Source organism: Xenopus tropicalis, chromosome 3 (genome assembly GCF_000004195.4).
Source record: "Xenopus tropicalis strain Nigerian chromosome 3, UCB_Xtro_10.0, whole genome shotgun sequence".
Classification (NCBI taxonomy): Eukaryota; Metazoa; Chordata; class Amphibia; order Anura; family Pipidae; genus Xenopus; species Xenopus tropicalis.
Genome location: NC_030679.2, coordinates 21,115,313 through 21,128,348, shown reverse-complemented (window position 1 = coordinate 21,128,348; position 13,036 = coordinate 21,115,313). Strand labels below are relative to the sequence as shown.

Below are 13,036 nucleotides of genomic sequence, written 5' to 3'. Positions count from 1 at the left end.
AACTTACGTAACAAAAATAGCGAGTCCCATCTCATTTGCCTCGGGCCACACCCTGCTTGTGAAACTGTGTAAAAAGGGAATATTTGCTATGGCCTCAATCCAATGTATTTCACCATATACAGTATAATATATATTTTTTTATATAAAGAAATGTTGCATGTTTAATGGTCACATGTTTGGCACTGATTTTTGCAAATTCTTTCTATCTTGCACTTTGCCCCTGTTGGGCAGTAGGGGCAATGTTTTATTGGTGTGCTTGGATGATGATATTTCAGTTTACTACATGGCCTGGAGGCTAATTGTGCTTTTCATAATAAAAAAATATATATTGGTGGCTTGCTGGCGGAATTAGAAGACATGGTGCCCAGAGAGAGGAATTGTACAATGCTCCTTAGGACCCTGTCTATGGACGCATCAATTCTAGAGGGGGACCTGGCCAGTCATAGCAACCTAGGAATGGGATGATCATTAGTTGTGGAAGGCCTGGGGCTACACCTTAAGCAAGCTAGCATTTTGGCCCCATATATGGACCAGTTGCTGAAACAGTGTGGAGGTGGCAAGTCAGAAGTTAAAATCAGCCCTAGTATAGCTAACATTATACAGTAGACCTTCAGCTTTTGGTGGCTTACAGCTCCAAAACCCCCAGACAGCCTTTAGGGGACATGCATAATCCAGATCACATTTAAAAGGGGTCTCCGTCCTAGCAAAAAATTACATTCTAAGCAACTTTCCAATATATAGTAAACATTTTCAAAGTTTATTCCTTTCTGTTTTCTGGTTCTGACCCTTGAAACACATAGCTGAAGTCAGGGGTGCTGCTACCATGGGAAACTCACCTTGGGCGGCAGGGCCCCCAAAGTTACCAGGGGCGGCAAAAAGGCGTTCCTGATAACTTTAGGAGCAGAATTTCTGTTTACTAAAATGGAAATTCGGCTCTGATAATGTAGAGAGTGCAATTGCGCTCTCTACACTGGGGATGCAGCCCCCCCTGACCCCCTTCAGTGCTGTAGAGGTAAGCACCAGGGGGCGAGGGGGGGTTAGGATGGCTCAGGGGCTGAAAATGCCCAACTGAAGTTTGTTTTTCATGCAGTTCTGTTGGTTTCTTCTGCTTTGTTGTTTCAGGAGTCAGAACCAGCAGAACAGAGAATATATAGATATACAGGTATGGGACCTGTTATCCAGAATGCTCGGGACCTGGAGTTTTCCGGATAAGGGATCTTTCCATAATTTGGATTTCCATAACTTAAGTCTGCTAAAAATCATTTAAATATTGAATAAACCTAATAGGCTTGTTTTGCCTCAAATAAGGATTAATTATATTTTAGTTGGGATCAAGTACAGATACTGTTTTATTATTACAGAGAAAAGGGAATCATTTAACCATTAAATAAACCCAATAGGACTGTTCTGCCCCCAATAAGGGGTAATTATATCTTAGTTAGGATCAAGTACAGGTACTTTTTTATTATTACAGGGAAAAGGGAATCATTTAACCATTAAATAAACCCAATAGGGCTGTTCTGCCCCCAATAATGGGTAATTATAACTTAGTTGGGATCAAGTACAGGTACTGTTTTATTATTACAGAGAAAAGGGAATCATTTAACCATTAAATAAACCCAATAGGGCTGTTCTGCCCCCAATAAGGGGTAATTATATCTTAGTTGGGATCAAGTACAGGTACTGTTTTATTATTAGAGAGAAAAAGGAAATCATTTTTAAAAATTAGTATTATTTGCTTATAATGGAGTCTATGGGAAGTGACCTTTCCGTAATTTGGAACTTTCTGGATAATGGATTTCCGGATAAGGGATCCCATACCTGTACCAAACATACTGCTTTCTGTAAATACATTAAAAAATAACTTCTGTGCCCCCTCTGTTGGCATCCAGGGGAATAACAACAGAGACAACAGATGCAATTGGATTATAGCATTATCTCATTAATGTAGAATTAGTGGATATGTTTATATAAAGAGTTGTTATATATTTTTTTCTTCACAAGCGACAAAGGAGACAGACTTGTCATTTATTTCCTTCAGTTAAACAAGGAGCCAAGAACCGTGGCACAAGGGCAGGGGAATATCACAGTGAACAGTTGGTGCTGCTGATAAACTATCTGCCCCTTTGCTGTTTAAACAATCAGGGCAAAGGTCCATCAATTTGCATGATCTTCACGAGGTGTGTGACAGCAAAGGCTGCTGGGAAAAGCAATAAATATATTTACACTAATCCTCTCTTTTTCATCTCCACCCACAGAAAAATACCCAGGTCATTCTGGGAGGGGGTGGAAGGTTGACTTTAACCTACCAGTCACCAGAAACACCTGACGTTACCTGCGATTAGCATCAGGGACCTTTTATCAGGTTTGCATGATTGCCAATGACCTGCTGCTGAGATACCTCAAGCCTATCACTCATGAACTCAGTCGGTCAGGCTTCCTTGGGGAGGAGATATAAACAACCAAGGCTACACGCCTCAGTCACTGTTGGGTGGCATCTATCAAGCAATTACTTAGTTCAACTCCATAAACTCAAGTGGATTGCCCTCCTAATCAGGTCCTTTAAATTGAGCTGGATTATAAAAGTGTGCTTGACAGGGATAATAGACACAGGTATAGGCACTGATTGTTGTGTTTATTGTTTTTTAAACACTAAAGCTCAGTGCGTCATGCCTTGTGTTTCCACGGGCGGCCGGTAGATAAACTGCAATATGCAATAATAAATATAGGTGAGAAGAATTAGGCCTGGGATCGTATCAGTCGGTGACTCCCTGCTCACTCGCCTCTATCATGCTTATCTTTTCTCTTTTACAGCGATGCTGATACTGTCTGTCTGTATGTAAGCCATTCTACTTAACCCCTGACTGATATAAACACAGTGAGCAATGGGCTATAAGGTGCAGGATAATACATACTGTTAAATAATCACTGGGGGTGCCAAAATACTAGGTACCCCCAGTTATTGTAGTCATTTACACGAGACCCCAAGCTGGTTAGTTGAAAGGTGCATCAGCCCAGGGTCCTACTGTAGGAGCACAAAGCTATCACCTTCTACTTTTTTGACCTTCTCTACGTTCTGGGCCTTGTGTCCGGGACACAAAAACCTTTAAATTTGTCTTTGGCTGAACTTAGAAGCAAACATCTGGCTTTTTAATCTACTGTAAATGTGCACCGGGCCAGGGCCACAGCTAGATAGAAGCATAAAAAGATTGCTATGTGGTACTCCTATAGAAGTACACTGGGCTGGTGTAGTTGGAACACTGGCCTTGGGTATAGGTAAGTGATTATAATCACTGGGGAATGCCTAATGTTTGTCAACCCCCCCAGTGATTATACCTTTCCTCTATTAAATGAGAACTAAAGCCTTACTCTACCAGCAGAGAGGTTCAACAGCCCCATGACAGGAATAACCAGGATGTCCAAGGAGATTGCCATCTTGGATATTGTAAGACTGTAAGACTGGCTTTTGACTGGCAGTGACAGTATACATGCTCAGTGTTCTTTGGGTGGCAGTTGATGCTGTTCATGGGTGTCAAAGTACACATTTTAATATATTTTAATTGCATTGAACATTTGAAGGTAAAACATTTATACAGCTTAGTCCTATCAAATTGAAAGGCATTTTTGGCTGCGTTGTCTCCCATAGGGAGCAGATTTTCTGTGGAGAGCAAATCACCCCATCTACCATCACCCTAAAGGTCTTCTTATTATATCACTTTGACCGTCTTGCTGTTTTCAAAAGTATGGAGATTACTGTAGAATTTTATTTCATTTTGTCATACATCAAGGGGGGGGGGCTAGACAAATAAAAAACAAGCCAGACTTGGAAGCTGCCATACTGCTTACTTCTGCTAATTATATTCTTCATATGTTTTGGTAAAAGAAATGTTTATGAATGAACAAGTTATATATATACATATCTATTTTAAGGATTATTGATGAGCCAGAAATTCCGCTTGTTAATAGGCTATAATAAATACGTGCTATAAATCATTCCTATTGATTTGATTGCCTTTGAAGACTGAACTTGGGGAACCTTGCCCTACATTTAAGTGGCACAGACATCTCTGTGTTATTTATCATCACTTGTGTTTTCCTTATGTAATGGCAGCAGCTTATAACCTTTGCACGTTTCTTATTTATTTATGCTATGAGCTGATCTCCAAGTCCCATAAGGTTAAGATAATGCAAAATAAAAGAAATTCTGCAAATTATGTTGCTGATGGTTTATGTTTTGCCAATGAAAAGCAGAAATGAACCTGCCTTCCCTTTATATCCCATAAAGATTAGGTATTGGTAAAAATAAATAGATCCCAAATATCCCTATATCCCTATCTCTATAAGATAGAAACATGGTGAAATAGCCTCACACATTTATTAATGGTGTGGAATAGGGTTGCCACCTCTGCCAGCTATTTTCTCCTGGCGGGGGGTGATGTTACGGGGGTGGAGAAGAGACGGGTCGAGTTGTGATGGCACTGGCATAGGGAAGAGGTGGGGTGGCGACATCACTGGGTGGGGATATAATGCGACAGTCAACGGTTGGCCAATCGCCGCGTCAATCACAGTGAGTCCTGCCCAGTTTTCCTAATTTGGAAAACCGGCAGGAGGTCTTGACCCGGCAGCCCTTCCGAAAACTGGGCTGTCCAAGTCAAAACCAGACAGATGGCAACTCTAGTGTGGAACATTAGTGATAGTCATTTGTTTATTATTTGAAATGGCTCATTTACAATGCCCCACACAGTGTGCAAAGTGCATAAAAAGGCCACAACCACCACAGAGACCTGCAGACTGTACCCTGAAGGGAACACTTCCTGCATTAGGCAAGCTTTACAGGGACAAACTCCACTACCCCAATGAACTGACTGACTTATTAGCACATTCATTTTAACTATTTATATGAACTGCTTATTAGTGAGTTACATTGGGATCTATTTACAGAATTATATCCTACATGAACTTTACAGCAGTGGAATGACTGGTTATTGGGCCCCATTTATGTAACTTATGCAAAAACTTGTCCACTGACCCCCCAATTAAAATACTGACTTATTAGCACATTAATTGTTTTTAATTTTTATGGGCTATTCCTGACACACAACAATATCAGTGGGTCCCTAAACTTACACAGTATATATAATTTATGCAAAAACTTACGAAACTTCTATGTTAAGCAATGATAGCACAGAGCAGGGGCAGGTATGTATGTATAACTTTATTTATAAAGCACCACAAGGGTACGCAGCGCTGTACAATCTTACAAAATACAAAATTACACACAGGGAGGACAAGTGATATAATAAATAAATACAATAAATATATATATATATAAGTGCCATGTGGTATGAGACACAGTAGGAAGGAGGTCCCTGCCCCGTAGAGCTTACAATCCCAGGTAGGTGGGAAGGGGTTAAACTTAAGGCAAACTCCACTGATCCCACTGATTAGCACATTAATCAATGGGGCTCTTTATATGAAGTGCTTATTATAGAGTAACATGAGCTGTTTATATTGTACACACAAGGGGAGCAGACAAACTCTTGGTACTGCGAGCTTGTGCTCATGGGGGGCCCACATAAATAACTTGTGCAGGGCCCCAAAGTTTCTGATGGTGGCCTTGTTAGCTGTAGTTCAGATAATAAATCACTCCCCAAGCTCTCTGGGAATCAAGATAATTTCCAGAGCTGTCAACTCCCCCCCCATTTCTTCAGGAGTTACCCATTTTTTGTGGCTCTCCCCTGATCTCCCACCCCCCAGCAGCATTCTCCCAATTTAGCCCGCTGCACTCCTATGCCCTGCTAAGTAGATTTTCCCAACACTACAGGCTTGCCCTGCCCCTGATTTACCCTAGCCACTTCCTGTTGCCCAATCATGACCAACCTATCACTGGATAGTTCTACAAATCAAGTCTGTCTATGGGGTAAAGGAGTAAATTAACCATACCTCCCAACATTTTGAAAAGGGAAAGAGGGACAAAAATAAATGATGCCACACGAGCATATTCTCGCCATGTCAAAAAACGCTTGCCGAGAATACGCTCCGTCAACTTTTTGACTACGCCCGTTTTTTTTTACAGCCACACCCCCTAGAAACCACTCCCATTTGACTAAATTTGGCAGGTTGAACACATTTCTGGGGGGTTTTGGGGTCTTGTTTTATGTGTTATTACAGTTTTGCTGAAAAAGCTGAAATTGCCCTTTAAGCTGTGAGTCTCAGTTCCCCCAAGAGACCTGTTTAGCTTATTAGGCTAATGCCACACACATCGTCTGGCGTATATCTTCAGCAAGCGGAAAAACACTTGCCGAAAATATCGCCATATGCTCCTACCTGTGCCTGCACCGGAATGAATGAAATACGCTCGGGTGCAGGCACATGTAGCCAATATCCGCCGAAGATACGAAGTCTTGCGGTTTTTGGCGGATATCGGCTACATGTGCCTGCACCTGAGCATATTCCAATCATTGTGGTACAGGCACAAGGTAGGGGAAGTGAACAGTACCGGGGCGTATTCTCGGCAAGCATTTTTCAGCTTGGTGATAATACGCTTGTGTGGCATCCGCCTTAGTTACAATTGTCTCAGTCTCAGTGCAGGGGGGCTTTTTAAATTTTCTGGGCTCTCTGCCAAAAGCTACTTGTTTAATTAAATGTGAGAAACAATGTATCTAAGTGCAGATGATGCTTGGTATGATTTCTGGGCTCCCTGAAAAAAGTTACTTTTAATTCAATTTGTATCTTTTCAGTAAGAATCTGGGACTGTGGGCTGAGTTGTCAAAAGAGGGACAGTCAGGATAGTTGGGAGGTATGAATTAACAGTTACATTTAAACATGATGTTTTCTTTCTCCCTTTGCTTTTTCTTTGATGTGTTATATGTTTAAGTTTCTTGCAGGAAGAAGAAGTGCTCTGGCCATTCTGTCAGTGTGTTGTTAGGGGAAGCTTAGGCCGAGGGTCAATGCTGCCTGGGACTAAGCTGTGCTACACCCACAGAGTGTTAAACTTTCATACACGTTACTTGTTGCAGAAGTTTTCTGAATAAAATTCACTAATCCAGTTTGTTTGAGTCCAAACTGCACTTTCTACATAAGGCCCTTGGCAGAACCCCTTCCTGGCCTCACTGATGGTAGCTGGCCATGGTCCTTGTTCTTCTATAAAGCTGTCTAGAAGCAAAGCTATAAAGATGTTACTTTGTGTTATTCTGGGGGGGGGGGGGGGGGAGTGGGGGCTATACACACCTGTATGCACAAATATGTACAAGTCCTTCAGTACAAGTATTTCACCAGCAGATGGAACACTGCAGCAAAGCTCCATATGTCGGGTAGCAGGATCCTTCAGAAGGTGTTAGGAGTCACGTCATTCACAACTTCTTTAATTAGAACTTTCATGCAAATCTCCCTGGTACTGGAAAAGCATGAGGCAGGGACCAATGGAAAAAACAAAACTAGAGGGAGAAACCAGAAAAAGATAAGGAGAATATAAAGGGCTCTGCTGTCAGACAGGGCAGCATCAGTGAAGTGATTTAGCAGAAAGAGGGGCAATTAATGGGCAAGGTGAAGGGTGCAGGATTTTGATGATCTGGACAAACATAGCACATTTTCCACCAAACAAGCCAATAAGGTGAAGCAGCAGCCTGCTTAGGTCTAAAAGGGAGAGCAACAATCAATTGTATTTGTTATATGCATTCAAAATTATAACTTAAGATAAACATACAATTATCCTGAACTGGTAGAAACTGTGTAAATGCTTCAGAGGCATATATCTACTGTATATCTGACTGCAATATTTCTGGCCTCTTTTGAGGTATTGTCCCAAGAAGTTTTCCCACTCTTTCCCTAAAGTTCCCTGTAGCCATCCTTTTCCTGCTATGAAACCATTATTTTAATACATTTCTGTGAAGGCAACTATAGTTTACAGGTTATTTTCTAACCTGGACAAGTCCAAAAGTACCCCGTGCTCTGAAAAATAAAGCCTAAAGGGGAAAGCATATTTGAGAGACCAGACCTTTGGCTTTAACACACTTCTAGCAGCCACATACAGAAGTTGATGAGGGCCTATATAGAATGGTTCAGCTTGAGATGTTCAATATGGCAATATGGCAGCTTCTGCTCACAGAGCTTTGTGCAAACATAGATGACCAAACCAGGCCACACTCTTTTTCTGAACTCAAGCAGAGAATATTCATCTGTACACATATGCATATGCTTACATAAACACACCACACACACACACACACACACACACACACACACACACACACACACACATATATATATATATATATATATATAAACGCACAAACAAGAAGCACAAGACTGAGAGTGTTGTATCATTCATCTATAGAAGATTTTCATAAAAAAAGATAAAGGTCTGGGAGTTACAAATTACATTCACATATACTGGAGACTACAAAGCAATATCTGCACTTACTGATATGATTTCCTTGGTGCTAATACTCATGCACATACATTTGGGGCCACAATGAGTATCCAGGCTCCTTGTTATAGTTATATTTGAGGGATTATAATTCCCTTGTAATCACCCGGGTACCTTGTTCAGCACTAGTGATTAAATTGTCATGAATAGACCTCAGGGTGAGGAGAACACTGGGATGAACCAGAAGGCTTACATGAAAACTGTGGGGTCTCCTAATTTGGGACCATTGTAATGTTGATATAGTCATATGTTCAAATTAATATTGTGGCTGTGAAAAATTGTGACCAAAGATGTGTATTTGCATGAGTTTGTGCTTGTATGTGCTTATATGTGTTTGTAAGTGTGTCTCAAAGCCAGGTGTACATAGCCTTAGACTGATACATTTTAATTTGGGTGATACATATTTTGGAGGGACTTTGCTCAAATTTGCACATGCAAGTGAGCTTTTAGTACAATAGAATTCCCAATTTTTTGTGTTAAGCCAAATCTTATGAATATGGGAGGCACCAAATCCATAAATAAAAGTACACTATATATGTTCTTTGTGTGTTTTCTGCTGATGAGATGCTACACATGCCTCTTGGATCTGGGAGCAATATGTGTGTCTCTGAGCATCAGTACATAAGCGAGTCTGGCTATTTGTGCACTGAGACCCCTAAGATGAGTCTTGTTATATATACGCAGGCCTCTATCTAATCTCCCTTTTTCAAGAAGGGTTAATAGCACAAGCTCATCCCTACTGTGTGCCAATCACCTGAGTGTGAGACAGGGAGAGACAGAGGAGAAGGAAGGAGCAGGGAGCGAGATCATCTCCCCGGCACTGAGATCTCCCAGGCGCTGGGCTGTGAATTACAGGGAGACAGAGAGAGAGAGAGGGGAGAAGCCAAGAGCAACAGGATGAAGAGGTACCAGGAGCACCATCTGAAGCAGGTAAGGATCTGTTCCGTCTAATGCTAAACACAAGCCTGGGGGTTGTTAGAGCATCACTGCATCGCTCTGTATATAATGAAACAAGGAAGCAAGTGTGATACCCATGCATGTGTGATGAGCAATGACATAGGGGGATAGGAAGAAGGAAATAAATTATTGTACATTGTTAATTAGTGATACAACAGAACAGCCTTGATGTAAGTGTATAAATGGGAATTAAGATGTGAGAAACACACACTCACCAACATTAACATCACACAGATAAGAATAACATACATGTGAATAAACATGTACTGATAATCACATACATGTAATACATATAATAATCACATATATATGAAACATTCATACACAAATGCCTTTCCACATAAAGGATGTATCTCATATCTCACACAAATAAACACACTTGCATTTATATACTAACTCACATGCAACAGAAGACAGTGGACATGAATTATACAGCTTGGAATGCAATATGTGAAAAAAATACATGAACTCACAAACATTCACATATTATTACACATGCATGCATGAACACATATACATGAAAACCTGCGCACAAGGAACAGTCACACTCATATACAAACCCACAATCTTACACATTCCCACACGCATATACACAAACATAGACAAATCTCTCAAAAAGAAGGTTTAATTTTGTAGTTCACCTAGTTGACAGGGGTGGAAGCTTTTGGACTGATAGAGGGTGGGTTGTGGCTGCATTTCTATTCTCTTTAATAAAGATCTGCAAATACTGACAGTTTAGTTTGTTGCAGATTTATATATATTTGGGTCACACACTTTTCTATTGACTTAGTATCATTAGCCAAAATATCTCTCTGGTCAGATGCTGATCCTGTAATTATTGTAGAATTATTTTTGATTTGTCTATTGCTCTGGCAGCAAGACTTTATAAATCAAGTTTCAAATGAACCTGTTCCTTCATCGTTAAATTTCGCCGACTGTTATTAAACCCAGAAGTGTTTTATGGTGCAGGAAGGAGGCAATGCAAACCTGGGCCCAGCTTAAGGGAAAGTAAAGTAACCCATTTAAGCCCCCCCAATTTTTTTTTCTGAACATGAATATACCTGTAGAGTAGCATATAGCTCTCCTCAGTAATCACTGTACCCCTGTTTGTATTGTAAAGCACTCTATACACTTGTGGTGCTATCTAAGCAAAGCACAGTGGTGTCAGGGGAAGGAATTATAACTGTGGGCCAGTACATATAGCAAAGTAAAGATGCTGTCAGGGGAAGGGGTGGTTACTGATGGGTAGTATGTATAGTAAGGCAAGATGATGACAGGAATGGCTGTACCTATGGAATAGTGTATATAGTAAGGTGAGATAGTTACAGTTTATCAATGATACCTTACCTGTAGTCTCCAGCTGTTGTTGAACTAAAACTTTAAACATCCTCTTCTAGCAATACATTTTCTGAACTGTAGGTAAATAACAGATGGAGAAATGCAGGAAGGGTTGCCACCTGGCCGGTAAAAATTAAGCTTGATTCCAGGTCCAGATTGGGATTCAAAATAGGCTCTGGCATTTCAAGTACACAGTGACCAAAACAGCCCCCACCAGCCCAATAAATAGTGACTGTCGCATCTTACAGCAGCCCCTCTGGCACTAGCCAAAATCCACAGATTCCACAGGTTCAGGCCTGCTTGATGCCAATGTTATTAAAAGTGTATAAAGATGCACGGGGCATTGAACGAAAGGTTTTAATTTGCAGTTGGTGCTATAATGCATTTATACAGTATATAGAATGGCGCTACCAAGCAGAACAGGCCTGACTGTGTGTCTGCTGCTTAACAAATACATTAAGGAAAAGGCTTAAAGGTTTTGGCTTATGGATGAAAAACTGCAGCGAGTTCAGTGCCTTGGGGGAGGTTTAGTTTATGTGTCTTCATTAGACCAGTGATCACTGTCATCCTTCTTTATTTCATCTCATTCTGAGCTTTCTTGTGCAATTTGTCATCTATCACCCAGTGTATGGAACGCTCCCGCTATTGCTGGACGCATTCCCATATCTGGCATCAAATGTTTGGAATTGATATTCAGCAAACAATGGTTTGATTTCTAATGATAAGACTGACAGAGCATGCTAAAAGTAGATTTTTGCAGATATCTTGGGTAAAATCATAGGATAGAGGCTTATTTATAATAGGGGTTATATTCAACTCCCTTCAGACAGGAGCATATGCAGGAATCAGTCCATATTTTTCAGTGCTACCATATTTCTTTTCTTATCAGATGTATTCTCCAAAATTAGTAATAATATACCTTACTTGAAAGAGTTTTTTTATGTGGTTCATTTTGGCATTAACAAGAAGTGATTTCACACATTTTGATGCCTCTTTTTGAGTGAGAAAATATGGGGCATGATATAGGTATGGGATCCGTTATCCAAAAACCCGTTATCCAGAAAACACTGAATTACGGGAAGGTCATCATCTCCCATAGACTCTATTTTTATCAAATAATTCAAAATTTTTAAACATATTTCCTATTTTTTATAATTATGAAACAAGTATCTTGTACGTGATCCCAACTAAGATATAATTAATCCTTATTGCAGACAGAACAATCCTATTGGGTTGATTTAATGTTTAAATGTTTTTTTTTAGTAGACTTAAGGTATAGGGATCCAAATTATGGAAAGACCCCATATCCAGATATCCCCAGGTCCTAAGCATTCTTGATAACAGGTGCCATACCTGTACTGGGATTTTACAGTAATGGCAGATGTGCCAGATCAGTGTTGTGTTTTCTCCAGAGGAGAACCCCCAAGGTGCTGTAGAATTAAAGGGGAAGTTTATCCAAGGAAACCCCAAAGGTTATGTTTCCTATGAACCAGTTGCCCTCAGGAGGCCTCTGCACCAACAGAATATTGAATAATGCTAATTATTAAGAACGGAAAAGAACAAAATATGACTAAATTTAATTAATTCATTCAAATGTAATTAATTGTATTCTCCCCTCTTATAAACCTCAGTTTAAATTTCCCTTATGATCTTGTATTATAGATTTAATTGCATTTTGAAGGCAAACAAAAGGAATAGGAATCCGTGTTATTGGTTTGTTGTTGTCATAGCAACTGTATATAGTGTTCTATTTCCTAGTAAACACAAGGGCACTCAAATCTGTAAACAGTTCCGTCTGCAATCAAGACCAAATACTATTTCTTTCCTTTGCATCTGTGCAGGAATGCCTTAGTCAAATTAACGTGTCGGATCAAATGAAATAAAGTCTCTGGAGCTCAAAACATTCATGAATCAGACTGAAATGGTCACGTGGATGGGCAAGATGCTACAATTTTCATAGAAAGCACCCATATAGAGACACAATATAATAAGCCCTAATATATAGGATTCCTGGACATTATAAATGTCTATAAAATAGCATCAAATTGTCTGTTTATTTTAGCATATGGCCCACTTAATTTTCAAGTTTTACAATATAAAAAAGCCATGAATAGACTGTAATATATGTGGCCAATTACCCCTATTGAGGTGGTTTTCAGGCTTTTTTGGTTTAAGCCACCCTTGGTGGACCAATCATTGTCATTTATGTATCAGTCATTCATACAATAATATCTAGGGAAGTAAATATATTGTTCACCCAAAATCTCACACAACGTGACCTTTTAGCTGGGCTTTCAGGGTTACCTAGGATAG

General features: G+C 40.1%; 1 protein-coding gene across 1 annotated transcript in view; it reads left to right on the top strand.

Annotated features, from left to right (window-relative positions):
- Positions 1-9,064: 9,064 nt before the first annotated feature.
- slc6a7 (solute carrier family 6 member 7) overlaps positions 9,065-13,036 on the top strand; it is a 49,441-nt gene continuing 45,469 nt past the window's right edge. Inside the window, exon 1 of the mRNA XM_002940085.5 lies at positions 9,065-9,358. Within this exon, the coding sequence (XP_002940131.3) occupies positions 9,326-9,358 (33 nt within the window). The 5' untranslated portion in view covers positions 9,065-9,325. The remainder of the gene's footprint in view (positions 9,359-13,036) is intronic.